Genomic DNA, 25,393 nt, shown 5'->3' with positions numbered 1-25,393 from the left:
AGCTATATTGATACTTGTGTGTCCTAATTTCATGGTTACTCACTTCTTCCACTGAGAAATATCTCTTTCAGTTCTCTTCTCGTCTGTGTTTTCTAAATTTAAAGTTGCTTCAACTTCTTCTATTCCAAGACTTTGTGATGTTTATTTGTATCAATTGGTGTTGAAAATAAAATGGAACATTTCAAGAAATCATACGGTTTCATTGCTAGAACAATTGTTTAGTAAAACAAAAAGCAGACTTTCTCCATGTTGTTTTTATACCTCAAAGTATACACAGTAAATTTTACTTTATATTTAAGTTTTTTTCAAAATGTAACAAAATACCATAATTTTAGAAATGTCACCATTGACATTTTGACTCAAGTAATTAATTGTGCCATTAATCTTAACAAACTTAAGGAGATCTTGAATAGAACTTCATGAAAACTGTGATTTAAGTAAAACTGATCAGTTTGTTTTCCAGTTGCAAGTAAGAGCACCTGTTAAACAGTTAATAAATATCCTAAATGACAGAAATGGAATTATTCACATCTACTATTCCAGGTCACATCCACTTTAAAACAATTTAAAAATAGTCATTAATCGTATTCTTTAGGATAGTGGGATTTATAAAACAAGTACTGATACTGCAGATCCCCCATCAGATGAGTAATCCCGTTGATTTTAATGGAATTACTTGGGTGCGTAAAGATTTCCAAGCACGAACTATCAGACGATAAACTTCAGGGGGAATGTGACTTAAATAGTATACTATTGGGGTAGGAATAATAAACCATCAAGGAGCACACACATGCTCCAAAAATATCTGTCAGCTACTTGGCTGGACAGCTGCAGCTGAGGGCAGGTCTCTCGGCTACTTAACCTGTCTGGTGAACTAGTTACATACTCAGAGTCTGGCTGTGGCCATGTATTGCCAGGAAGACAGAAGACAGGAGGAGTGCTAGAGTAAGCTATGGACTTAACAGTTCGAGTCCTTTCCTCCTGAAAATGAAAAATCAACTCAGCTTTTTAACTAAAGGTTTGTCAAATAATTCCATAGACCAGGAAAAGAACTTGCCAACGTATATGCTTCATGCAATTTCCATAGGCCAGTTTAAATTTTAAGAGAGCAGCATGCCATACTGTTTTCTTTACTCCTGATTTTTAACTCTTCTTTACATGGTAAAATACCCCTGTTAACTAGCTGCATCTCACACCCTGGCCCCCCAGGCCCAGACAAAACCAAGCATACAGAATTTCAAAGTTGACTTCATGGGAAGTTAAAAAACAGTTGAAAACTAGGATTATGAAAAACTGTCTTTATCCTTGGCTGTTTTATAGGTACCATTGCTCTAAAGCCCACAGTGTAGAACAAGAAAATAATACAGCAAAAGTTTGCATTCAATGAACCACCCTCAGCCATGTGATCTAAGTCAAAGGTACATTCACCTGTCTTTCTATTGTGTATCAGAATTGGTTCAAGCAGAGTTGCATTTTCAGGACCGAGCCAATGCAATTGAACCATAAATCTTACCAAACAGCCAATGAACTTATGTGTTTGCACTCTAATGATGAATAATCCATGGATGGATGATTTTGGACAACATGTGTCTGGGAAAAAAAAAAAGTGTGTATTTAAATCTTCTGAGGCCACCCCACCAAATGAGAAAATTGCTGACCTTCCCGTCAATTCCAGGTTCTGGAGTGGTATGTACAACCGCTTTGAAAAGGGGCTGCATCCTCGACAGTCAGTCACTGATTATCTGATGGCAGTGAAGGAAGAAACTCAGCAACTGGAAGAAGAGCTGGAGGTCTTAGGAGAGGTAATAAACACTTGATCTCAATGCCCCCGACTTCACTGATGGTAAATGAAACCCAACTCCATATGCTTCAGTCCCCTACATGCCACATCCTTCTCTGGCATGGGGATGTTTAGCCATCATCTTTGTTCTCACATAAACTACTGCGGATCTTTTGCATTTAAGACACAACAGTGGACTTTTTTTCTTTAAGGATAAAATTTCACCTGTGTTAGTGCACAAGTACTACTCCTGAAAGAATTTTATATCCTTCTGTAACTCAGAAGGAATTGTAACTCAGAAGGATGCTGCAATTCCACATTGGTTAGTGATAAACTGTGCACTTCTCATACTCCATAAATGCAAACAGGCAGTTTTAAAGGGTGCCAGTTGGGCTGGGCTCTGAACCTAGTTTCTTTCTTTTTTTATTTTTTTAAAAGGCAAAGACACGTAAGATGATTACTGGGCCCTAAATGTGTCCTTATAATATATACTGTTTCCTTTATTTCAGAGATTGGCAAATCTTCAGAAATCACAATTAAATGATAATAAAGTCAAGAGTAAGCCACAAGACCGAAGCAAACAGTTAGGGCTTTCTACTTCCAACAACAGCTTAGCTAACACTCCCCAGGAGTATAGCAACGATCTGAAATCATTCCCATCCCGGAGCCCTTCACAAGGGGATGAAGAAGATTCAGCCCTGATTTTGACACAGGACAACCTGAAAAGCTCTGATCCCGACCTCTCAGCTAACAGTGATCAGGAGTCTGGTGTGGAGGACTTAAGCTGTAGATCCCCAAGTGGGGGTGGCTGCTTGCCTAGCGAAGACAGTGGCAAGGATTCAGATGAGGCTGTATTTCTGGCAGTCTGAAATACCTTCACAACAGCAAGGATCCAGATGAAGTTGAGTCTGTCACAGTCTGGAATCACAACTTTTCACCAGATGAAGAATGGGAGTGGTTTGTGGCCTAAAGAAATAATCCAAAGAACGGGAACTGTGCAATTGTGTAGGAAAAGATCTAAGCAGAACAAGCCATTATTAGTTTTAAGATATAATGCTAAAGAAAGGTAATATGTGCTGTTATATTTAGTTAAGCCAATGTTGTGTTTGTTTTAACTTTATCAATGCTGTACATTATTCCTTACGTTGTACATTTCCATAATTATTTATTGTACAAAATAATAGTTCTTCTCCAAAGACATGAAATTCCAAAGTACTCTCTTAGTCATAGGGACAAGGTTGAAGATTCATTAGTGTTAGCTTTACTGGTGAATCAGTCAAAACTTATTTTTGTAGAGCTTTTGCTTCAGACTTACTGTGTATATTCTTCACTTTTTTTTCATGGGAGGTGTTAAATTTTGAATTCCAACAATTATTTTGCATATTCTCCTACTAGAATCCTTTACAGCAAAGTAAAGCTAACAAACGGACATGCTTGCTTAGGGGACAAATGAAGCTTTGATCCTGCAAAAATATCCTTTAGTAAGCAGCTGCTGCTGCTGCACGTGAATGCATCCCATTGTACTCAACTCTCAACCAGTGTTGGATGTTCAGTAGTTTCTGTGAGCAAAACTTCAAGAAATGTAACAATACTTACACAGCCTTTGTGGTAAACCATCCCTTTGTAATGAAAGGTACATTAGGCAGTATACTCTAGCCTCTATGTTTTGTTCTCCAGTTTGATTGTTTATACCTTACCCTTGTTCCAAACTGCCTATGTAAGATATAAAGGTAAAATTTTAAAGGTAATAAACCCCCAAATTCTCCAGCCTATTTTGATTCCTACTTGAAAATGTTTTATTTGAGTGGGAGTGAGGTACATATACAGTAGAGAGAATAGGGAATCCAAAACCACTTATAAAAATAATTTATGAAAGTATCACTCCAAATTCAGAATTAAAGGAACATTGTGCCCATAAAGGAACTGTTATAAAGAGTATTTCTTCTGAATTTTATTTCAAAATAGGCCAACCACAACCAAGGGTGGTTTTTTTTTTATCCTCGCACAAAATTTCCCTTTAGTATTTGCCAACCTGAACAGAGCATGGCAATGCTAACTTAAGAAAAAGACTGATTCACCACAACAGAAAGTTTGATCGTCTGGTTTAAGAATTTTCATAGTTTTTAAGAGTAGGAGTAATAGCTTTCATAATCATAGGTACAGAAGTAAACCACTGAAAAATGTTTTAAATTTGGGATGTTTTGAAACTCACTAAAAAGGCTTCCATATCAGGAGATAATTCTTCCAAGTTTGGCGGGGGGGGGGGGGGGGGGGTGTTGTTGGGTTTTTTTGTTTGTTTTTTTTGTTAATTAAAGCAAGCAGTTTAGCTGCTCTTACCTGCTTGGAGACAATGTGATACTGAACTCCAGTAAAGCAAAGCGGTAGTAATGTAAGTAAGTTTACTTTGACTGCATTTCATACTACTCCTTCAAATACAGACTTACGGGCAGAATTAAATTATATAAATATACCTCAATTTAGAAGCTTTAGATTTATTATTCAGTCTGCTTTTATGGAACGGCTTGTCATTCTGTTCTATGAACTTACATTATTAAAAATGAGTAGGTAAACTTCAGTATTATTAATATCCTCTTAAGGAAGCTGCTGTCTTTGAACAAATAATTAAATTCCTAACAGCAAGATTTATCTTAATATTATACTGGAAAGGCCAGATCCTCAATTTGATAGATCACTGTAGCTCAACTGAAATAAATACAGCTATATTTATACTCTGTTGAGAATCTAGCCTTCTGTTTTTTAATCTTTACGCATTTTTAATAAATGAAAGCCCTGATTTTAATTGCACTTTTAAAAATGTTTCATATTTTGAACATAGCCTGTAAAATTTATGGTATTAAAGGAGATTTTCAATGGGTTTTCTCAAACTAAGGAACCATGCTGCGAAGTCAGTAATGAAAACAAAACACACAAATATTCTGCCTAAAAAAAGAGTCTGAAAATGGGCAATATTATTGCACATCTTTAAAATGTAAAATTGCGTATGATGGTACTGTGTCCTATTAGACATGCCTAGAAATAAACGCAGAACAGCAATATATGCAAATTCAAAGCACTGTCTTCATGTCGCTTATGCAACTCCTTGTAACTAGCTTTACAACTAAAATATTAAGATATTAACATTTTATATTAAGCCTTCACTTAGCAGCCCTCTATGATGTGTCCTTCCGTCCTTGGAATTTTGCATTAGCTACTACTGTTTTCATTGTAATGTATGTATTTGTGGCATTATTAGCCTGCTGAGAAACACTTTCAAATAAACACTTAGGTCATTTAGTGTTACATTATTTCCCACCAGTGAATGAAAGGAAGGTTTGCTTTCCAACTTTGTGTAATATAGCTCTTCATTTACTCAAGAGTCACTTTGTCACTGAGATCAAGGGATTTTTGTATCTATCTTCCCTACTTCGACACTTGAATCCAGTAGTTTAAGCTGTGGAGGAATCTACAACTGATAACTAAGAAAACTGAGGCTCCTGCCAATTGAGTCAATTGTATGGGAGCATGTTACACCCCTGTTTGTTTTTTTTTAAGCGAATGCGAAACAAAAAGAATGAGAAAATCACCCTATGAACTATACCGATTTCTCGTAGCCTTGTGGACATCCCCCCTCAGTTGCAAATCCTTGCAAATTTGGCATAAGCCCACTGTAATTTGAAACAGGACACAAACTGCTGGAAAGAAAGGATTAGAAGAGCATTATAGATTTGTGTGGTGTAATTTTAGCCTCACTAGGTTCAGGCTGTTCTTTAGTATGAAAATGTGCATCTAAAGGACACTGAAGGCAATGAGATCAAACAGCTGAAGTTTTCTCTATGAAAGATCCCCATCTAAAGAACAGAAAGGAAACATATTCACTAGCTGCTTTTATTGGTAGCTCTACACAAGACATAGACAAAGGTGGTAAACTGGTAATGGATTCTGAAAAGCTGAGAAATAAAATTAAAAAGTCAGAGGGTACAACTCAGATACCAGGATATCATTAAAAGTAAGGAAAGATAAAGAAAAAAATAAGTAAAAGGAGGGAGGCAGGGAAGGAAAGCTCTTTGTAAAATTACCAGTAAGGCAGGGAACTACATTCTTTGAAGTTAGGGGCAAGCCAGAGCACCAGTTTACAGAGGATGAAAGATGTTTGATGACACAAACTAGTAACATTTAAAACCCAGAAACAAGGAGGTAGCCTTTGCAATGAAGATAAGCATTTTGTCACTGTTGATCAGCTAACTTGATGCTTTTATGTGGACACTGCCCTGATCTGCACACAGAGTCCTCAAGTTTATCACAAACATCATAGTCAAGGCAATGGGCTGCTTCTGCACGTAGGCTGAAGGTTGAGTGCAGCTTTTTGGTTGGCTGGTCACCTTTACACACTGTAGTGCAGAGATAGGTAAACACCACAGTGACTCAAAAATCCTCCAGGGACAGGTAAGTCACTAACAATTCATTTGGAAAGGGAGGAACATATGGTGGGGCAAGCTAAAAGCAGGTCTACTTATCACAGTAATAAGACTAGTGAAAAATCTGCAAAAGATCTAGGGCCAAGTGTACAGCAAACCCCAAATTCAGAGAGGCCAGAAACATTGCCAGAGAGTGAGGTGATGAGAAGTAAAATAAACATTCACCTTTACTTATTTAAATTGCCAGTAGAGCACCTGGAGCCAGCAGATCAAATGATGTTAAATCTTAAAATATTAAGTTTAGTGGTCTTTTAATATAAATCATTCTGGAAAGAAGCTAATGAAACCTTATAGGTCCACCAGAATTCAGGCAAGGACTCATTTTTACGTCTGCTGGTTGCTGAGGTTATTCAGATTAATTTATTCTGTTTCTGAAGTCTGAGGAACTTTACGCTAAAGTATCGCCTTATTACTGATACACAAGCTTTCTTTGTAGCTTATTACTACATATAAATTTTATCTCTACAGGTGTCTGACCCAAACAAGGCATTTACGAAAGCAGTAGCCGGAGATGCACTATGGGTTTTCAAAGCCCATTTTAGTGAAGGTGGCTCCAAGAACTACTGCTGTTGAAAGGGTTAAACAGGAAAAGCTCAAATCACTACACACATAGATTAAAAGTTTGTCCTTGAGTAGCTTACTGCATGCGTTTCCAACACAATTCTGTATCCACCCAAAAAGTCCTGCAATGCCCAACTCTATCAGCAACTTAGACAATTACAAGATACATTAAAAATCCCCAAGCCTTTATTTATAGGTTTAACATACTACAGTATTTACTGTTCAGAATAATGTCCACAATAAGGCTGTGATAACTGACTTAACTTTGTTGTCAGAGTTTTAATTCAGTTTTACCTGAAGGTCTCTTAAATCTCTCTTTTAGAAAGACTTATCCTAGTCTTAGAAGGGAGTAGTGAGAACTTGGACAGAAACAAGACTAAAAGATTTCTAGCTTCCACATTTGGTCAAAGTCCAAAGTGGCAAAGCTGCAGAATACGTACAGAGCAAACAACAGAACTATAGTAGATCATTAGATACTGCTTAGAACTAACTTTATTTTAGTCTCATGCTTGTAGTGGCGGCTAGCATAGCTGTATGTACCTAATAATTCCTGTCTTTCAGATAGGTCAGCATGTCAAATACACTGTAAAATCTAGGTAAACTTTCTTCTATAAGCCCCAGCAGAATGTACCATTAACACCAGCTGTATACAAGATCACCCTAAAATGAAACCTACTTGATTTCAGACTTAAATTTTAAAATTTCTCTGGTCTGCAATAGCATCAGTTACAATTGCTATATGTAGAGTTCAGTTCTGGATTTAAGTAATCACTTGACTTAGGGAGAACAAGAGGCCTAAACTCAGCTACAGAAAACAATCAGCAGTAAGATCAGGTATTAAAATTAGGAAAAACCCACACTCAATTAGCAGTTACAATACAGAATGTACCCTTACCCTCACCCCAAACTACTGCAACACCAGAGACAAGCCACCTCCTTACTCTTGTACTTCTTACTCAATTATTTCACTTTTCCACTCGGCAGAACACCTCAGCATGACATAGTGCAAGATTCTCCAGAAACAAGTCACTGTATGTAGCCTATTATTCCAGTTTGCTTCACTTGTTCACTTGACACATTTCAAAAGGTTTTAGAATACGCATCTAACAGCAGCTGCCATTCCCCTACACTTCACAGGAATTGTTTAAAGCTAGGTTTACATCTACACGCCACATTTTGGCAAAATAAGGTAAGGAATGCACTTAACAGTGAACTAGCATGCTAGAATCCAAAAAACCTAATTCTGACAGTGTGTTATCAGTGTTCTACTAAGTCTTCTGGTAAATGTATGAAGACTACCTATAAAGAAAAATGTTCCCATTGGCAAACCCAGTGTAGGACTGAAAGAAAAGAAAAAAAAACAAACCCCAAACCAGCAGCAGGTTGGCTTGTCCTTTAAAGGCCAGAAACAGACTGGCCATTCCTGCATGTGAAAGGATACCTGTAGCTAAGGCAGTACGTAACTGTTGAATACAGAGACTTCTTCTGTGCTGCTTTTCTAGAGGATGGGTTTGTGACTGCAGAAGGGGCTAAAAAATAGGGGAAAAAAATCCTAATAGGAACAATGATATGAGAGAACAGAATGGGAGAAAAGGGAAGACCTTAAACTTTCATATCCCTGAACAAGAAACACTGTACTAAGAACTTGCACTGAACAGTGACATTTTCTCCTAGACCTTCCTCCACTACCATCAGAAGGACTCTGTGGAGAAGTCCTGAATTTGTAAATTTGCTCACAAAAGTAACATAAGAGGAAAAGCTGATGCATTGAGAACTTGTACTAGTTTGGGAAGCAAGTCCCCTGAAGGTGACCTGGCTAGAGAGTTCAGTTACAGTAGAGCACCATAATATACCACATAACATTCAACAGGAGGAGGCAGATGAGGACAGAAGTCTGTCACTCCATGCCATTATAAAATGTGTAAAGAAGATACAAGCCCAACTCAGGAAAAGCACCAGATGTTTGCTCATATGTTCCCTTCTCTGCTTACAAGGAAGACACAACAAAAAATCAGCCCTGTACAGAATTGTCTGTCTAATCTTTAAGATTGCTAGCTAGCTACTCAGAAAAAGATCCAAAATGACTTGGACACTCAGCACAAAAATAGATGGGAGTTTGCCAAGACGGTAACACCGATGACTTAAATCTAACTCTTCTCCAGAGCTGCAGAAATCACACTACTTGGAGACCCAAGTCCAGAACCACTTGGAAACCTACGTGATCTCATTTTTAATTAGGGCTTTAGTTAGCACATCAGCAGAAGTGCTATGTCCATATACAAACAGTACTATGTCAATAAAAATGTTATTTGGAAGAAGATACTCTAAAATTATTGCTTAACCATGGCACTTACAACCTGTTTATATTTTCAGGCACCTAAGTATCTTCTTTGATTTGGACCATAGTTCTGTTTTCTTGGAAAATCTCATCTCAGAATTCAGACCAGCTTTACAAAGAAAAATCCCATCAAATACCGGGGTGAATAGTTTTCTCACCCTGAAAGGCAGTAGCTCAAGACAGACAACCACAGTGCTGTAAAGTATGACAGGGCTGAAACTAAAGCCCCATGTGAAGATTCACTAGCCTGTGGAACAGACTTCTTGCACTTACTTGATTTTCATAACTCCAAATGTACTCACTTTTCTGCAATTTAGAAGAAATACCTTATTGCATTTCCCTAGAATTTCGCAATACAGAAAAGTACTTGTTTGGACTGGCATGCTTTAGTTTGAGACTTGAATCTGTGATGTTCTGTGACCCTGTCTAGGTAACACAGAGGCAGTGTCTTGGCTAAGAGGTTTATCTCCAGACTGCTTCCTGACAAGAAAGAAGCAGGATTCCTGATACATTACTTAATCAGTGCTTTGTCTTATTTATTTCTCAGAACTGTACAATTCCTTCTGTTCTTCTGGAACTTCACTGTCTCCATGAAAACCTAATGCACTGACAAGGTTAAGAATGTGTCTTTTTGTAAGAGCAAGAGAGAATATACATGTGTGTATTTAGGGGTTATATTTTTCTCCTATAGAATACTGCAGTTGGTCCTATCCATTCTCACCAGATATACCCCCATCCTAAAAGAAGTCTGCTCACCAGAGGCAAGGGCAGAATTAAGTCTCACTTCCAAATTCCGTCACCGGCCTTAACATAACACACTATGCAACTCCAGCCAAATTAGTTTCTTTGTTCCTTAAAATTAGGAAAAAATAACTGCTACTTCACAGTAGCAATGAACTTCAGAACTAGTTTTTGCAAAGTGCTGTTGAGTTCCTCACATGATGAACATATTCATATTGCATAAGCAGAAACTGGGAGGTGACCTGATTATTTTTCCTTTAACTAAAAACAAATATGAAAATGAAATTATTAGATGAAAAATGTGTTTAATTACAGTGGTAGGTACCAAGCCACTCCTGAAATCAAGTGCATCAGTGCTACTGAGCAACAGAGCAAATCTACACAGAGATCATTTATTCTATTTTGATTCCATTATAATTTGTTCCAACACATCCTTTGCTTAATCCAAATATACTTACCCAGAACACAATACAGGCTATACTTAGTTTTGGATTATTACTTAAAAGTAAAAAACTTGTTCTTAAACATTTTGGCTTCAAGAAAGGACAGCTTGTGAATCCACTAACAATCTCAAATTACGAACTTCTTCAGTTTCCAAAGTCCTATCACCGCTTATCTCAAACTCTTCCACAGATCAAGCCAAATTTATGTTTAAAGTTCAAAATACAAAATATATGAATTATGTTTTTATAAAAATGTAAAAAGCTAGTCAAAATTACATGTTTAGGTATTTAATCTCTGAAGAATGGAGTATAGCAGCAGGAACTCAAATATCATAAGAACTATCAACAATAAATACAAGAAATTAGTGCAAAGATTGCAATAGAAGGATTCTTGACTACAGTGAGAATATAAAGAGACATTCTAATTTGTACAAAAACCATCCCAACTTTGTATACAATCTCTTCTATAAATACAACCATATAAGATGAAATGCTTATTTGCAAATAATAGTTATTAAAAAGTGTGCTTTATTGGGTTTTTCACTCTTTCTCTTGGCAGGTGTAGTTTGCAGGAAGTCTGTAAAGACAAATTTCCATAATTAGATATTTTAACTCTTCCAGAAGTTATGTTTCAAATACAACTAACAACAGATGCAGTACATACTTGATTTCCACAGAAAGCATTACTAGAACACTAAGCATTGTAACAAATCCATTTGCAGTTAGCAATTTCTAAGTGTGTGACGAGGTAAACTGGGGGAAAAAAAAGAAAAAAAACCGAGTTCACTACAAACATTAAAACAGCAGTTTACCTATAGCGGAATATGAAATTGGCTGTGCATTGCTATTGCCTGTTGAAGTTTTTCTTCTTTGGCTCGTCTACAGTGGCAGAGCTACAAAACAAGACATAGGAAGAGTGAATTCTGAAATAATTTTTTTATAATGCATACTACAGTTTCTCTTTAATGATTTAGCTACTTTGCAGGCTCTTTAAAAAAGGAAAGCCCTGTGAATCACCTCCCTTCCAAGCTTCAGGCTGCACAACTGCCTATATTGATAACATTATTCCATTCACAACTGCTTACAAGAGAAAAGAATTGTCTCCTATGTTATGAAATGCATTTATTAGGCATCTTTAAAGAAAGGTATACTACCTGGTAAGTTGCTCTTGTCACAGCATGAGCAAGAACAGTGGTTTTTGAACCTCAGTTACTTATTTGGTGATAGCCATCAACAGAATAATTAGTTTAAGAAGTTTAATAAATTAAACATTAAGGTTGCTTAATATAACATGTTATTCTACGTTGGCGTACCAAATTTAAGATCATCCATGTGGCTATCTTCCCTATATCTATACAGCATATAGAAGAAAGTGACACAAAAATATCCACAACACCACATGACTAGGGTCTAATGCAGGTGACTTTTGCACTCTCACCTTAAAAATATGTGCCTTCAGAATGCAGATTATATTCTAAATAGACTGAAGCCACTTAGGGATATATTTTGCTTCTGTTGGAGCTTCCTAAGCATTGTTCTGTATCACAGGACTGCTCAAACTCTAAGTCTTAAATTTATTCACTATGTGTTGTATATCTCTCAGATTAAAATGATTTTTATATTACATACCGTTCTCTTTTCCATGAAACTACTAAGAAAGTCATCTATTTCTGTTTTGCCTTCCAAGAAGTCTTCTGCAATAGTGTCAGATTCCTCTTCAGCTTCATGCGCAGCTACTTTAAGTCTGGCTTGCAGAGCACTTGGACTGCAACTCTAAGAAAATAGAAACTCCTATGTAATGTTAAACTGTCCATCAAAACCTACATTTCCAAGAAAGATAAATGACTATATAAATGTGGAATATGTGAATAGAGCATTATTATTACATAAAAGCCTAAGTGACCAGATGAAGCCTCATCTCCAAGAAACAGCACAGCTTGTTAAACCAGAAAGGATTCTATGTGAGAAAAGCATTGCCAGTACAGGTCTTGATTCACAACCATTCTCACAAATGTATAAAGCTTTTGAACTTTCATTCTACATTGTAGAAAGCGTTCAATTTGGAAATCTGACAGGTTTTTGAGTGCATGATTTCCAAGTAGGACTAGCGTTCCAAGTGTCTTCAATAAATTGGATCTACTTTTGAAACTCAGTAGTGAGCCTGGGAAGTATAAAAAGGTAAAAAAAGCACTTACTGTTCAGCATTTAAATACCCCTGAAATGACTGTGGAGAGGAAGACAGGAAAGAAAAAAGCACCTACTCAAGAAGTAGATGGGCTGCTAATCTAAACCAGTATCCTCATTCTTCTGTTCTTATAAACTTCAAACTTTATTTCTGTTTATCGCATATAATTTCATTATTTTTCCTCTAATATGTTTGGGCAGTTAATCAGAACATGATTCAAATCTTCAGTAGGAGTCTGTACAGAGCCAGAACTGCAAAATTAAGATATTTATAGATTTTAGATGCTCGGACTACCTTTCATCTACCCCATGAAAAATATTTTACTTATGTACTGTAAAAATGTGATGTAATCATAAATTTCCTGCTAAATTAATTTTGTGAAAAATAAGGAGAGTTTGCTCTAATAAAAGATGACTAAAATTCACCCACAGTACTGGACTTGTCTGGAACTTTGAAGGAGAGATAACAGGAGATACCCAGTAGTGCACAGTGAACATCAATACACGGAGATACAGCATTATGTGGAAAACAGCACAAAAATCCAGCTGCAACTCCCCAACTCTCAGCCTCCTAACCATTATTAAATCGAATCAGCAAATCTAACTTAGAAAAAAGAAAAGGTAATATAGCAGTAGGGTATTATATCCTGTTCTTAAGTGGCTTCTTACAGAAATATAAAATTTCTCAATGCCAACTACCTCCGCCCATTTCAAAGCCAACTTACATCACACACAAAGGAAGCATTTGGAGTCAGTCTATTCTGCTTTTCAAGTAAGGAAACATTTAATTCATTTAGATCACCTATGAAAAAAATCAGTTTGCTGTCACGTAACTTTTGCTTGTTATTTTGTACTTTGTTACTTTTTGGGCATTTTGAAATTCAGGTACTATGCATGCTATTCTAATGGACTGTTGTATTCTCAGGTGACAAGTCTTGCAAATAATGAAGATTTCAGTACAGAAATTGGCTTATGAGAAGTTATATCTTCTAATGCACATACTGGTAATTAGACTAAAAAAATTACTCTCCTTCCACAAACTGCTTTCTGAAGTAATGACTTTACCCTATTGGCACTTTAAAATGTGCAGTTTGACAGCACATATAACATGTTGCCCAAAAGAAGCATACCCAGTGAATCACAGAATGTAAGTTCCTAAAGCAATGGTTTTAATCATTTTCATCTGGTTTTACAAGCTTATTTTGTTAAATGGGTACCATTAATTAAACAAGCCTTCTTTAAAAATCATTCTGTTCTTAAAACTGGTTTGACCCAGGATTGTGCTTAAGAACAGCTCTAAATGCTTATCATGCTCCTTTCTTCCAATTTTGCTTCTATTGTAGTGTTAAAAAAACCCAAAACCAACCCAAAAAAACACTAGTGCAATCGTAACACTGGTTTGTTTTCAAACTGTTTGGTACTTTATCTCATTTTATTTCACACTTGATGTGAATCTATTTCATATAAAATTAGAGTTTAACCAGAAGAATATTCTTTATGGATAAAGATACAAATCAAAACTTCAGTTTTATTGAAGTATTCTTAAAGGATAACATGACATAGAGATTATACCTCACTAAGTTCATGCTGTCTTTGCATCTTTTTTTCAAAGGCTGCTTTCATCTGTGTGAGCTGCTCATACTGGAAGGAAGAAGAAAAAGAACGTTTTCCCCCTGATAAAAGCAGAATATTACAACTACTATTTCTGAAAAAGGTTTTATTGTTCACTTACTTTATCCAATACCGTCTGTCTTTTTGCCTCGAGACTAGGCTCCAGCAACAAGTTTTTTTCTGTAAAACAAAGTCACTATTACTACTTTTTTTAAAGGATTCAGTTCGCAGAACACAGCCACAGATGCTAATGTTTTGACATCTTACTTGCCAGCTCTTCAATGCTTTTCACTAACTCATCTCTATCAGTAAGGACTTGCTTCAGCTGTGGCAGAGTCACAAACTGTTCCAGTAACACTTCCTCTTGCTCGTTCATACTGGTCAGCTGCGATATACTATATTCAAACAGAAAGAAAGCAGATTTAAAGCTAACAGCAAACATTATGTGTAGAGTTACTCATTTCTGCCAGAAGTCAAAAGTTTGAGGCATTTATTGGGACTTTAAAGATATATGACACTTGACCACAACTTATTTTTTCCCTTTCTCCTGGATTGTGGGCTCTACTATCTGCAGCAGTGAGCTTAAAAAGCAGTGAGTTAAAAAATACCTCTCATTTCAAGCCTTACTTCCTATAAAGTGTTTTTTAATGCTACTGTAGTGGGTTGACCTTGGCCAGCTACCACATTCCGCCCAGCTCCTCTCTCAGTCCCTCTCCTCAGCAGAATATGGGGGAAAGGCTTGTGGGTCGAGATAAAGACACTTACCAATTACGATCACAGGCAAAACACACTCAACTTGGGAAAAATTAATTTATTGCCAATTATAATAAGAGTTGGATGGTGAGACAGACAAAAACTAAAACACCTCACCCCCTCTCTCCCGAGGCTCAACTTCACTCCTTCATTCCCAACTTCTCTACCTCCCCCTGCCCCAAGCAGTGCGGGGAGGGGGGGAACTGCAGATGTTGCAGTCTGTAACAGTTTGTCTCTGCTGCTCCTTCCTCCTCACACTTTTTCCCTGCTCCAGCATGGGTCCCTCTCCACACACTGCAGTTCCTGGCAGGAAAGACTGCTCTAGTGTGGGCTCTCTATGGCTGCAGTTTCCTTCAGGGCATATCCGCCAGCTCCAGTGTGGGGTTCTGCATGTATTGTAGTGTGGGTATCTGCTCCAGCCTAGTCATCTCCACGGGCTACAGGGAAGTACCTGTTCTACTGTGGTCTCTTCCAAAACTTCCATGGGCTGTAGATGAATATCTGCCCTGGCACTTGTAGCACCTCCCCCCACTTCTTCTCTGACCTTGGTGTTCGCAGGATTCTCACACTTTTGCACCCCTCCTCTCAACCCTCACTGCTTCTGCAGCATTTGCTCTTTTTAAAATGTGTTTTCATAGAGGCACCACCTGCTTCACTGAGTGACTCAGCTGTCCTGTAGTGGGTTTGCTGCCAAGCTGGCTGTGCCTGGCATGGGGGCAGCGCTGGCCCCTTCTCACAAAGGCCACCCATGCAGCCCCCCAGCTACCAAAACCTTGCCACCTACACACAATAGAGCTACTCAGAACAGCGGCAATACCATTTGTGATTTAACTCAACTACCACCAGAAGAATCATGGAATTTTAATCTAGTCTTTTTGGAAGGACCAAACTTGATTAGAATGTTTTGTTTAAACAAACAAAACACAATTTCTGCCACATAATAAGGATGCTGCTAGAACTTCAGCTGATTTAGTTAAATAAAACAGGCTCTTAAAAGGGTGTCAAGGGAAACACCCCTGCTCCCCCCCCACAGAAGTCCTTCTTGCCAAAGGACTTTTCCTTTCTGAAAGGAGAGAGTTTTCAATCGCTAAACTATGACACCACCATAAAGAGGTGAGATCAGAAAGAAACCAATCTCCTAAAACCTTTTCAGAATTAATAGCTAATTTGTAATCTATTCAATCCCAACTGATCTAGGAGGCTGTCTCATTAGATCTGAGCAAATTGTGAGGAACAATAACTAATACTTTTTTTTTAAATTGTGACAAGATATGATTTTGATGAAAATATTTATGTAATATGTGTACATATTTACATGTGGAAGCACTGGGACAGCTAGTACATTTACCACCTGGATTTATCTAACCCAACGCCCCTACACATGCTGAACTGCTCACAACGTAGTCTATTGTTTACCCTGTGCTACAGTCCTTTCGAATTTAAAAGAATGTAATTCGTGAACCAGTCTCAAGTCCACTTCCCTGTCCACTTTCCTCCCTCAAAAGTTACACTTATTATATTAGTAGAAATTAAGTCCCTGGCAAAGCCCCAGAAGACAACAGAACACTAGTAGTTAGGAAAAGTAAAAATAAATGTTCTTTTTCCTGCTGTTGAATCCTAAAATATTGTTCCTGCTGAGAAAACCCTAAACAAGCAGCACATTTGAATACAAGGCTGGCTTACTTTCTGACTGTACAATTTTGGTAAGCAGTAGTTCTCCTATTTATAATTTCCACAAAGACCTTTCAGTGATATATACAGACTTTTGACAAAAATCAGATACAGACCAGCAGTAATTGCCTTTTAATGACTATGGAAAGTTTTGCTACCTTCTGAAAATTTACCTGAGTTCTGAGAGTTCTGGAAAAGTATCAGGAACATCAGGCATCTTGTAAGTAAATCCATTCTGGCCAACCTAAACAGAAGTTTGGAAATGCTTAGCAGATTTTTTGAAGAGCAATTTCTTGATATTTAATCTGATTAATCCAAAACTGGAGATGAGTATTTGCCAGCAACAAGAAAAGTAGGAAAAGCAGTAAGAAGCAGTAGGACTAGTCTCCAAACAGAAGATGTCTCAACTCAGCCATGGCAACAAAATACTTGGGGATGTTTGGGGTGGCATGTCATAGAACATGAGTCAATTTTGGAGGAAAATAATTCTGTCTTGCCATGTCCTCCATTTGACAACAGTTGGATGACCCAGGAAACACACAGGAAGAGTATGACTCAGAAAAGTGAGAGCAGAGAAAGAGACTGACATTTGATCTTTTTCATGTGGTTTTCAAAGCTATATCTCTTAGGAAAAAAAGTCTTTGACAAGGAAAAAAAAGTCTGTCTTCATAGAATGTAGAAATTTTAAATTCTACAAAGCTAGAAAAGTGTCTTCCAAAGTTAAGAAAGCTTTTGCTTCTAAAGACAAGATTTGATTAAAGACTAAACATTTAGATATAAAGTTTTTGGAGGACATTAAAAAAAAAGTCCTTCCAGAGCGCATCAGTGAGAGGGAGTTTGTGAGTACACACATACAAGATCTATGAAGAGAAGCTATTTTAAGCATGAAAACAAGAAGTAAATACTCTACACATAAAGGCTTGAGACTGCACGTCATTTTCATCTGATAGGTTCTGGGCAGGAAATCCCATATAGAGAAAAGGATCTAATTTTCTATGGCTGGAGAAACAGTCACAGCTGCACTATGGGGGAGTGCAGCTCCAAAAAATGGGTATTCAAAGATATTTAGCATAACACTAGTTTCTCTGAAACTCAGAAAGGCAAACTTGTTGCTCTGACTTCAAGTTTGTTCTAAAAAACTTTTCATCAAAGCCAGAAAGACAGTTTCATTTTCCTAGCTCCAGCAAAACAATGAAGCGCAGTCACTCAGACTGTTCCCTTGAGTTTTGCGGCAATGCCCAGTGTGCCCTTGAGGGAACTTATACCCAGTGTCTGATAGCTTAAGCAGCAAAACTCAGTGCACAGACCTGAAGCACTGCTTCTGCTGTTGGAACAGGTAGTGGCAGATCAGCAATAAAGCCGTAAGAGGGAGCAGCAGGCTTGTCTGTAGTGTAGCTTGAAGAAACTGATTCAGCAACAGGCACGGCTGCCATTGTTCTATTTGTTTCTTGAGGTGGGTATGGAGGAAGAAATGGAAACCCCTGAGGAGCATAAGGAGGCATTCCAGCTGGTTTGTTGAAAAGGCTAAAAACAAACAAACAAAAAACCACAACCATGAGCAACCAACTGCTTACAGCACATTTCTTATCATTTGAATTATAATTACTAGACCACATACAAGACATAAGATTGAATTTTTAAATGACCATAAACTTTGCATTTTCTGTTCTCAGTTACTTCCAACATAGTAAGTCTACTTTATGTCTTATACTGCAACATAATATACAACTCCATTAAATCATATTCTTGTAGAGCAGCCAAATACACACTTACACTCTTAATTATAAGAAAACTACTTCTCAAAAATTTATGAGTGTAAATTTAAATTGTTTCCATTGAGAAGTCCTGAGAAATGCATGTGTCGTACGTTAGACCTTATTTACAGTATAGCATTTAACAGCTTGAGCAACACACCCATAATTACTTCTAAATAACATGATTGTTTTTAAAATTCACAACTGCGGCTGCATCTAGACTCAGTATCATTGCCAGCCACGAGAACCATACTTGCACTGATAAAGCTGTAATATCTCAGACCACTTTTGCATATTTAATACAATTATTTAAATTGCACAATTTCTGCTGCACAGCTGTGCAACAGAAGCTGCCTGTAAGTCCGGAAGATTATGAACAGAATATGAAGAAACACAACTGCTCAGATCATGATCTACAGCAAATTCAAGATTTCATCTGATAATGTAAACATTTATTCTTTTTCAAGAAAACAGAAGCACATAAAGTTACATCAGCATGTTGATACAGTAACTCCAATGAAATCTAGTGTTTCTTCTCAATACAATCATGCCATTAAGTTTGCACATAAAATTGTGCAAGGGCAGGGAATCTATGCCTCCCAATACATCCACTACATTATTCCCATTCCTGCCCTCCTAATATTTGGTTTCATCTTTTTTTTAAAAACGTAAGTTAATACACATGGTTCCATTCACCATGTTTATAGATACTTACTATGGAAATGATGTTGAGCTAGAAGCCAGAACTGGAGGATTCTTCCAAAACTCGTCCAGTAAACTTTGAATAATTTTTCCAAGATCCGAGTGCATTGTAAACTGGTAATACCAAAAAACCAAAACCCAATGCAGAAGAAAAATTATGCTTGGATTCCAACAGTTCCAAAATGTGCTGAACTTGACTGTTTATTATACCCCCACAGCAGTGCCAGGAGCCATTTCAGAGACATATCAGCTAATGTAAACTGTGTATATGTAAGCTCCAAATAAAGTGATAAAGCCACCCAGAACCGAATAGAAACTAAAAGTCTTTTGTATATTCCATTATCAATGGAGAATTAATCAAGTACAACATTTCTGATGAACAACCAAAAAACCCCACCTTAGTTACCAAGTTACATTTGGGAAAACAGAGAAAGAGGAAATCAAGATTTGAGACAAAAAGCATTAATTGTATTCTGAAAAAGCCATAACCTCCCTCCCACCCCACCAAAAAATACCACATCCTTGTTGGCAGAGAAAAGGGGGGGGGGGGGGGGGGAAGGAAAATAAACAAAGGACAACAACAAAAAAAGAAGAGCATATTAAAATCCTAAATATTAGGGATAAAACCTTGACATCTTTCTATTAGGATTAAGGTAGAAAGACCTACGTTGCAAAAGAGTCTTAAAGCATCCTTCTCCCTTATTTGGAATACACAGTAGAGAAACAAGAACTGTGCTATTGGTACTAACAAGAAAAGTAATAGGAATTTTCTAAGCCATCATAACTTAAAATAATTTCAGATATATGCAATACTCAACTCAGTAATGGTAGCATTAAAAGAATAAATAGTAGTATACTGAACACTACTGAATTTTTGCTTTCAGACCCCTCAAAATAGAGTTTGAGAGGGACTAGGATCTGTACTAGTCTTTTTTACCAGACGTATTAGTAATAATCTAGTGTGACATGTATTAAAATTGCTATTAACAGTAGATATATGTGAAGCTACAAAATATGCATACATTACTTATTAATGGGCCGGTCACATATACTCCCTGCTTGTCCATCAAATGATGTCTCACAGGTGGGAAAACACTGATGACTGGTTTTTCCTGAGGAAACTGAGGTGGAAGCAAGCTGCAAATACAAGAATAATCATTACTATAGCTACCATCCATGATAAAGTTTGCATAAGAAGGCTTCTTATGCAAAGAAAAAATACTATTAATTACATAAACTTACTTTTCTACAAGAAGAGTTATGGAGAAATACAGAATGAATGAAGCACACAAAAGGATTATTCAGTTACAAAATTGGAAGTCAGACAGATTAGAATATCAGACTTCCACGGAACTGAAGGGAGCATTTAGTGGGCAAAATTGTAGAGTAACAATGAAGCAATTATGTCCAAGGACAAAGAAAAAGCTGTAGCATAATGAGAGTATCTTCTAATAGAAGTGTTATTACTACAAAGATAATGCAGTGTAACCTGCAAGAGTATCAGGCAAGTTTATCAGGCTAAAGTAATAAAAAACGTGTGAATAGAATACTATCAATATTTGCCAGAGCAAAAGCACCCCCCAAAGTAAATTCACAGGAAATGTTACAATAAATCACTTAAGTTATCCAGAAGCTTCACTGGGGTAAGAGTTACAAGTTACAGCAGATTAGTAAATTACTAATTAAGTTTATTTGCAGTTGTAGGGGATTCAAAGTCATCAGAAACCCTCAAGTGTTTTCTTCTACTTACCTTCAACTAAAAACATGGAGATATCTTAGGAGCTGAGCACAGCAAAATATAGTTTTGCTTTCAGGTGAGCATCTGTATCTTGTACAGAACTAGTTTCACTCATGGCACTAAAACTACTAATGCAAATCCAGGTTATAGTTCCTGAAATTAGTTATGAGATGGGAGCCATTTATGTTCTATTACTACTTTTTTTTGAGAAAAAAAAATTAATTTTCAAGATGTGCATAGAGGTATCTCACTCTACTTACATGTTAATATTAATTGTCAAGTTGTTTACAGTGAATGGCAGCCGATATTCCACATCTTTCTGAATTTCTGCAATGCTGTCAAAGAAGAAATTGTTAGCATCCAATTCATGGTCAATATAACAGCCTGAAGTCTAAAAAAAAGGCATGACCTCAGACCTTTCTATTTAGTTTAGTTCTGAAATGTCTTGTAAGAATAAAACTGAAAATGCTGGAATAAGTTAATATGCTTCAGAATGCTACATTGAATATTAAGATTAAAGCAAAAAATAGTAGATTCAGCTTTTAAAACTCATACATGATCACAAGCAATGGAAATACAGTAGGAGAAATTGTGCTACTCACAGATCTGACAACAATCTCAGCTTATTTTTCTCCACTTACTGGCTTAATTTAAGACATCACATCAGTGATTTTTTTTTTTTATATACTGAATTTTATCTGATAAAACATTTACTTTGCCAAGGCATCACACTTGCTTCACAACTAAGTATTACTCTGCAACACTGCCTACAGATCAATATTTAGAACATACATTACACTAGACCTTCTTCCTTGATAGATTAGCTTACTATTTAATAGTAGTTTTTTCCACATGGAGCAAGTTCTATGTACTTGCACAGATATTTTCAAGAATTATCTGGAGAAGAGCTACATGCAAGAATATAAAGCTCTGTAGTCCAGTGACACTCAAGACACAGACCCCCCTGAAAGCACCGGCTGAAGAAACATGTATCTTATGAAATCTGGTAAGACCAAATCCAAATTTGCTTCTCCTCTAATAGATAAGTTACTGAGAAAAATCTTTAAAACAGCTGCATTAATAGGAAGTTGATTTCAATACTCAAAGCACTCTACAATTTGAATGTACTGCAAGGCTGTCTTGAAAGATGGCATCCCAAAGAATGTGGAAGAGGAGGAGGAGTAGAAGACTTAGCTCAGAAGCAGAATTTCTGGATAATACAAACATGCATAAGCTGGGACTCGGATAGAAAAGAGGGCAGAAAAATAACTTCATCTTATAATGCCTCAATCAAAACAAACTTAAAAAGCAGACTGATTCTTCTTCCATGTATTTTTGCTGCCTGCACCTGGTTAATAATACTCTTCTCCCTCATTTCTCTAAGTTTCCCTTATAAAGGGAGGGAACACGGCTCCAAGTGGGAATAATGGCAGCTGCGTGTTCCCAGAAAGCCTCTTTGCACCCAGCTTCAGAAATGCCCCTCCATCCACTGCCAGGTACACTCCATACATTTACTTCCTCAAAAAACCCCAAACACATTACCTGCAAATGTATGCTAAGTGTACTGCTAGGAGCGTTTCACGTCCCTCCAAAACATTATTTGCACACAGAATTTAAAATGCCAGTTTTCAGAGGTTCAGGAATAAATGGAGTAAGACACAAACCTAGCTATGCACCTTGCTTTCCACAGCCCAGCTTTATTCCTCTCACAGACAACTCAGTATCTGCTCTTTCCCTGTGAAATCACGTGCTGTTTGAAGAAACTATCAGTTATCTTCAGCACAGGAGAATTCAAATCAGAGTTTAGGGCTCTACTGTGATACACCACACACCAAAATCACCACCTCCTCATTCTTAACTGCAGGATTCTCCCTGGAATGTCACACACGTTCGTGCCCTGTAATCATGTCACGCATTTTAATAGCCTGCTACAAAATCCTTTTGAGAAGGGTATATAATTATGATCCACTCATGTGCACAACCTATAGGAACTAGGGAGGAAGAGGAGAACAGGGAGAGAGAAACGAGAAATCCAGAATCTCATTGAGCTCTTCAAACTGTTACAGGCTCCTTTAAGCAAAACCTTGAACTGATAAACTCGGCTGTCCCTTCCCCAAATGGGAATGGGTACACTGGAAAAATGACACATTCTTAACTTTGGCTAGAACAACAGCAAATGTAAGAAAACTGTTTTTTAAACACAAAAACTTGATTTCAAGCTCCTAAACTGTGAGGGATCCTGAAAAGGAAGAGTAGCTACTTTAATGAAATTAAGATCACATATACCTGGGCTTTTACGGCCTAAGACAACACAAACCAAACTTACCTAACTTAGGTAACTACACCACGCCAAGAATTTTATTTTGAGCATTTCAGTGAGAAGCAGCTGGGGTACACATAAATGAATGCCAAAATATACTTATCAGACAAAACAAACACTAGAATGACATTTATTTAATCATTGCTTAGGAAACAATGCTGTTGCAATGCTTAGTGCGTATTCCTATCCTACAGATCTGTGCTGCTATGGAGTCCATAAGAAAGCACATCAGTCCCACCCAAAAACACTTTGCACTTTTGAAAACTTGCACAAGTACACACACCTACAAGCACTGAATCTGAGGCACTGTTACTCAGATTTATTCAGTAATAAATATCTCTTAGGAAAACTGTACACTTTGTCAGAATTTACTCCTTCCTTGCCTAATTTTGGGGGTTTTTTTTACACCTATCGTCAAGAGAGGTCAGGTAGGCTAGTTTATGTGGCTGTAAAGTTACATTTGAGCAGCTGCCGTCTCCCTACCCCTCATCTCCATTCCTGGCTGCAGGGTCCATTCCCTCTCTGCCTGTGCTTGAACTGGTGCCTGCACAAACAGGTAGTAAACCAGTCCAGCAAGCTGACTTTGAGAAAAATTGATCACCTGTTTTGAGGACTTAACTTGGGGTGAGCTCATCTCCCTGGCAGAGAAAAAAAGTATAGTAATAAAAGGCTAAGTAAGGCCAGTCCAACAAAAACTTCCACTTAGGTAAGATGCTGCGCACCCACAGACACAGCTCCCTAGAAAACTGAACTGCCTTTCAAAAATATTTGTGAAATTGGCTTTGAATAGGTTTAAGTTTAAGCAAGCAACAATACTTAGCAATACTGTCATACTTATGTTTCCTGTGTGGCAATTCAAAATATTAGGATAGTGATCTGCAATTATTAAACTTGGAAATACAGTAAGTATCTCTTCCGCTCCTAGTCTCAGCCTGACATAACAGAAAACATTCTCCTTCCTTCTTCTGGATTGTTTTGGAGGCATCTACTGTTCGACTTCAACAGACATCCTAGGAAGCATGATGAATGCTTACGCGTTCACTGAAAATACAACTTCAAATACATGGAGTGTGGATCTCCTTTTAGAAGATGAACACTTTTAAAAGACTAAAATGTAGACAAAACTGATCAGCACAGCGACAAGCTGAAGTGTCTCAGGATAAAGCTGTTCTGCTGTAAAAAGTGTGGCTGTTGAACAGGGAAAAAACACCTGCCTCTGCTGAGCATCTAAATAAAACAACTTACTAAGGAACAGTCGGTTATTAGCAAGCTAGCACTGTACATCAGAAAAATAGTTTGTAGAGAGAGTAGGGCTGCTATGCCACTGCTGATGCGAGCACCGCGACGCATAGCTCCTTTATACTGTATGTTTTACCCCGAACTTTTAAAGAACTACCTACGCCCCTACAACCAGTTTCCAGAAAGAGGGCTGTATTCCAATTCAGGCAATCCGTACCTCTTTGCAGACTTTAAAAAACCCCATTAAATAATGTACCTGTCTTTCCGGTCAAGCGGCCACGATCTGCGCCCGATCCCCCGGCCGAGCCACACCGACACCCCCCCTCAACCAGCGGGGACGGCAAATCATGCTTTCGGTTTCCCACTGCTTTCCGTTTCCCGGGTTTCTCCCCGACGTGGGCCCGCGGCACGCCGCCCCCCGGCCGCCCCCGAAACACCGCGGGGTTTGGTTTGCCCGGCCCGGGCTACGGCGGCGGCGGCGGCTCGGCTTCCTGTTTACCCGCCCCGCCGGCGGCGCGCACGGCCGAGGGCCGGCGGGACCCAGCCGGGCCTCACCGGGAGGGGACGGGGCGAGATCACGTCCCTGGGTGTGCGTGAGGCGGGCGGGGACGCGGCACCCTCCCGAGGCGCGGTCTCACGCGGGCCCCGAGCGGCGCCGGGTCGGGCGACACAGGCCGCCGCCGCCCCCCCACCCCCCGCCTCCCCCGGCCGCCCGGCCGTCCGCGGCCACTCACGAGGCGTGGGCGCCGCGCAGGGACTCGATCTGCCGCTGCTTCTGCTGCTGGAGGCTGGTGAGGGCGGGCAGCGGCGCGGCGGGCGAGGAGGACCCGCCGCCCTTGGCGAGGGGGAACAGCCAGTTCATCCTCCCCGCGGCAGCCCCCGGGCGGGCGCGGGGGCACCGGCGGCACCGCAGCCCGGCCTCCCTGCCTCGCGCATGCGCGCGGCCGGCGGCGGCGGCACCGCCGCCCCGGAGCCCACCGGCGGCGCCACGCCCTCCGCGGCGGCACGCACGCCGCGTCACCGCCGCGCGCCCCGGCGGGGGAGGGGGAGAGGAGGGGAAGGGCGCGAAGGGAGGGCGGCGCG

At 38.7% G+C, this 25,393-nt stretch overlaps 2 protein-coding genes across 5 annotated transcripts in view; one reads left to right on the top strand and one right to left on the bottom strand.

Moving 5' to 3' along the window:
• The window catches only part of MTMR7 (myotubularin related protein 7), a 50,546-nt gene extending 47,897 nt beyond the window's left edge, over positions 1-2,649 (top strand). Inside the window, exons 13-14 of the mRNA XM_075026763.1 lie at positions 1,676-1,802; positions 2,290-2,649. Of these exons, the coding sequence (XP_074882864.1) occupies positions 1,676-1,802; positions 2,290-2,649 (487 nt within the window). The remainder of the gene's footprint in view (positions 1-1,675; positions 1,803-2,289) is intronic.
• On the bottom strand, positions 250-25,313 carry VPS37A (VPS37A subunit of ESCRT-I). Of its 4 annotated transcripts, XM_075026727.1 has the most exons (13): positions 24,567-24,740; positions 21,012-21,086; positions 20,764-20,904; positions 20,036-20,150; positions 19,027-19,127; positions 17,865-18,081; positions 16,731-16,801; positions 14,401-14,528; positions 14,255-14,313; positions 14,095-14,163; positions 11,968-12,111; positions 11,151-11,231; positions 10,261-10,915 (listed from the first exon to the last, which is right to left on the bottom strand). In XM_075026727.1, the coding sequence occupies exons 4-12, from the start codon at positions 20,078-20,080 to the stop codon at positions 11,151-11,153; spliced, it is 915 nt and encodes a 304-aa protein (XP_074882828.1). In that variant the 5' UTR covers positions 20,081-20,150; positions 20,764-20,904; positions 21,012-21,086; positions 24,567-24,740; the 3' UTR covers positions 10,261-10,915. The 4 variants fall into 4 exon arrangements, with proteins under 4 accessions (XP_074882814.1, XP_074882828.1, XP_074882805.1 ...); XM_075026713.1 differs by lacking the exons at positions 10,261-10,915; positions 20,764-20,904; positions 24,567-24,740 and adding exons at positions 250-2,746; positions 25,045-25,313; XM_075026704.1 differs by lacking the exons at positions 20,764-20,904; positions 24,567-24,740 and adding an exon at positions 25,045-25,311.
• Positions 25,314-25,393: the final 80 nt, after the last annotated feature.

Source organism: Buteo buteo, chromosome 1, assembly GCF_964188355.1.
Source record: "Buteo buteo chromosome 1, bButBut1.hap1.1, whole genome shotgun sequence".
Taxonomy (NCBI): Eukaryota; Metazoa; Chordata; class Aves; order Accipitriformes; family Accipitridae; genus Buteo; species Buteo buteo.
The sequence above is the reverse complement of the archived record's forward strand: the minus strand, read 5'-3'. Positions and strand labels throughout refer to the sequence as shown.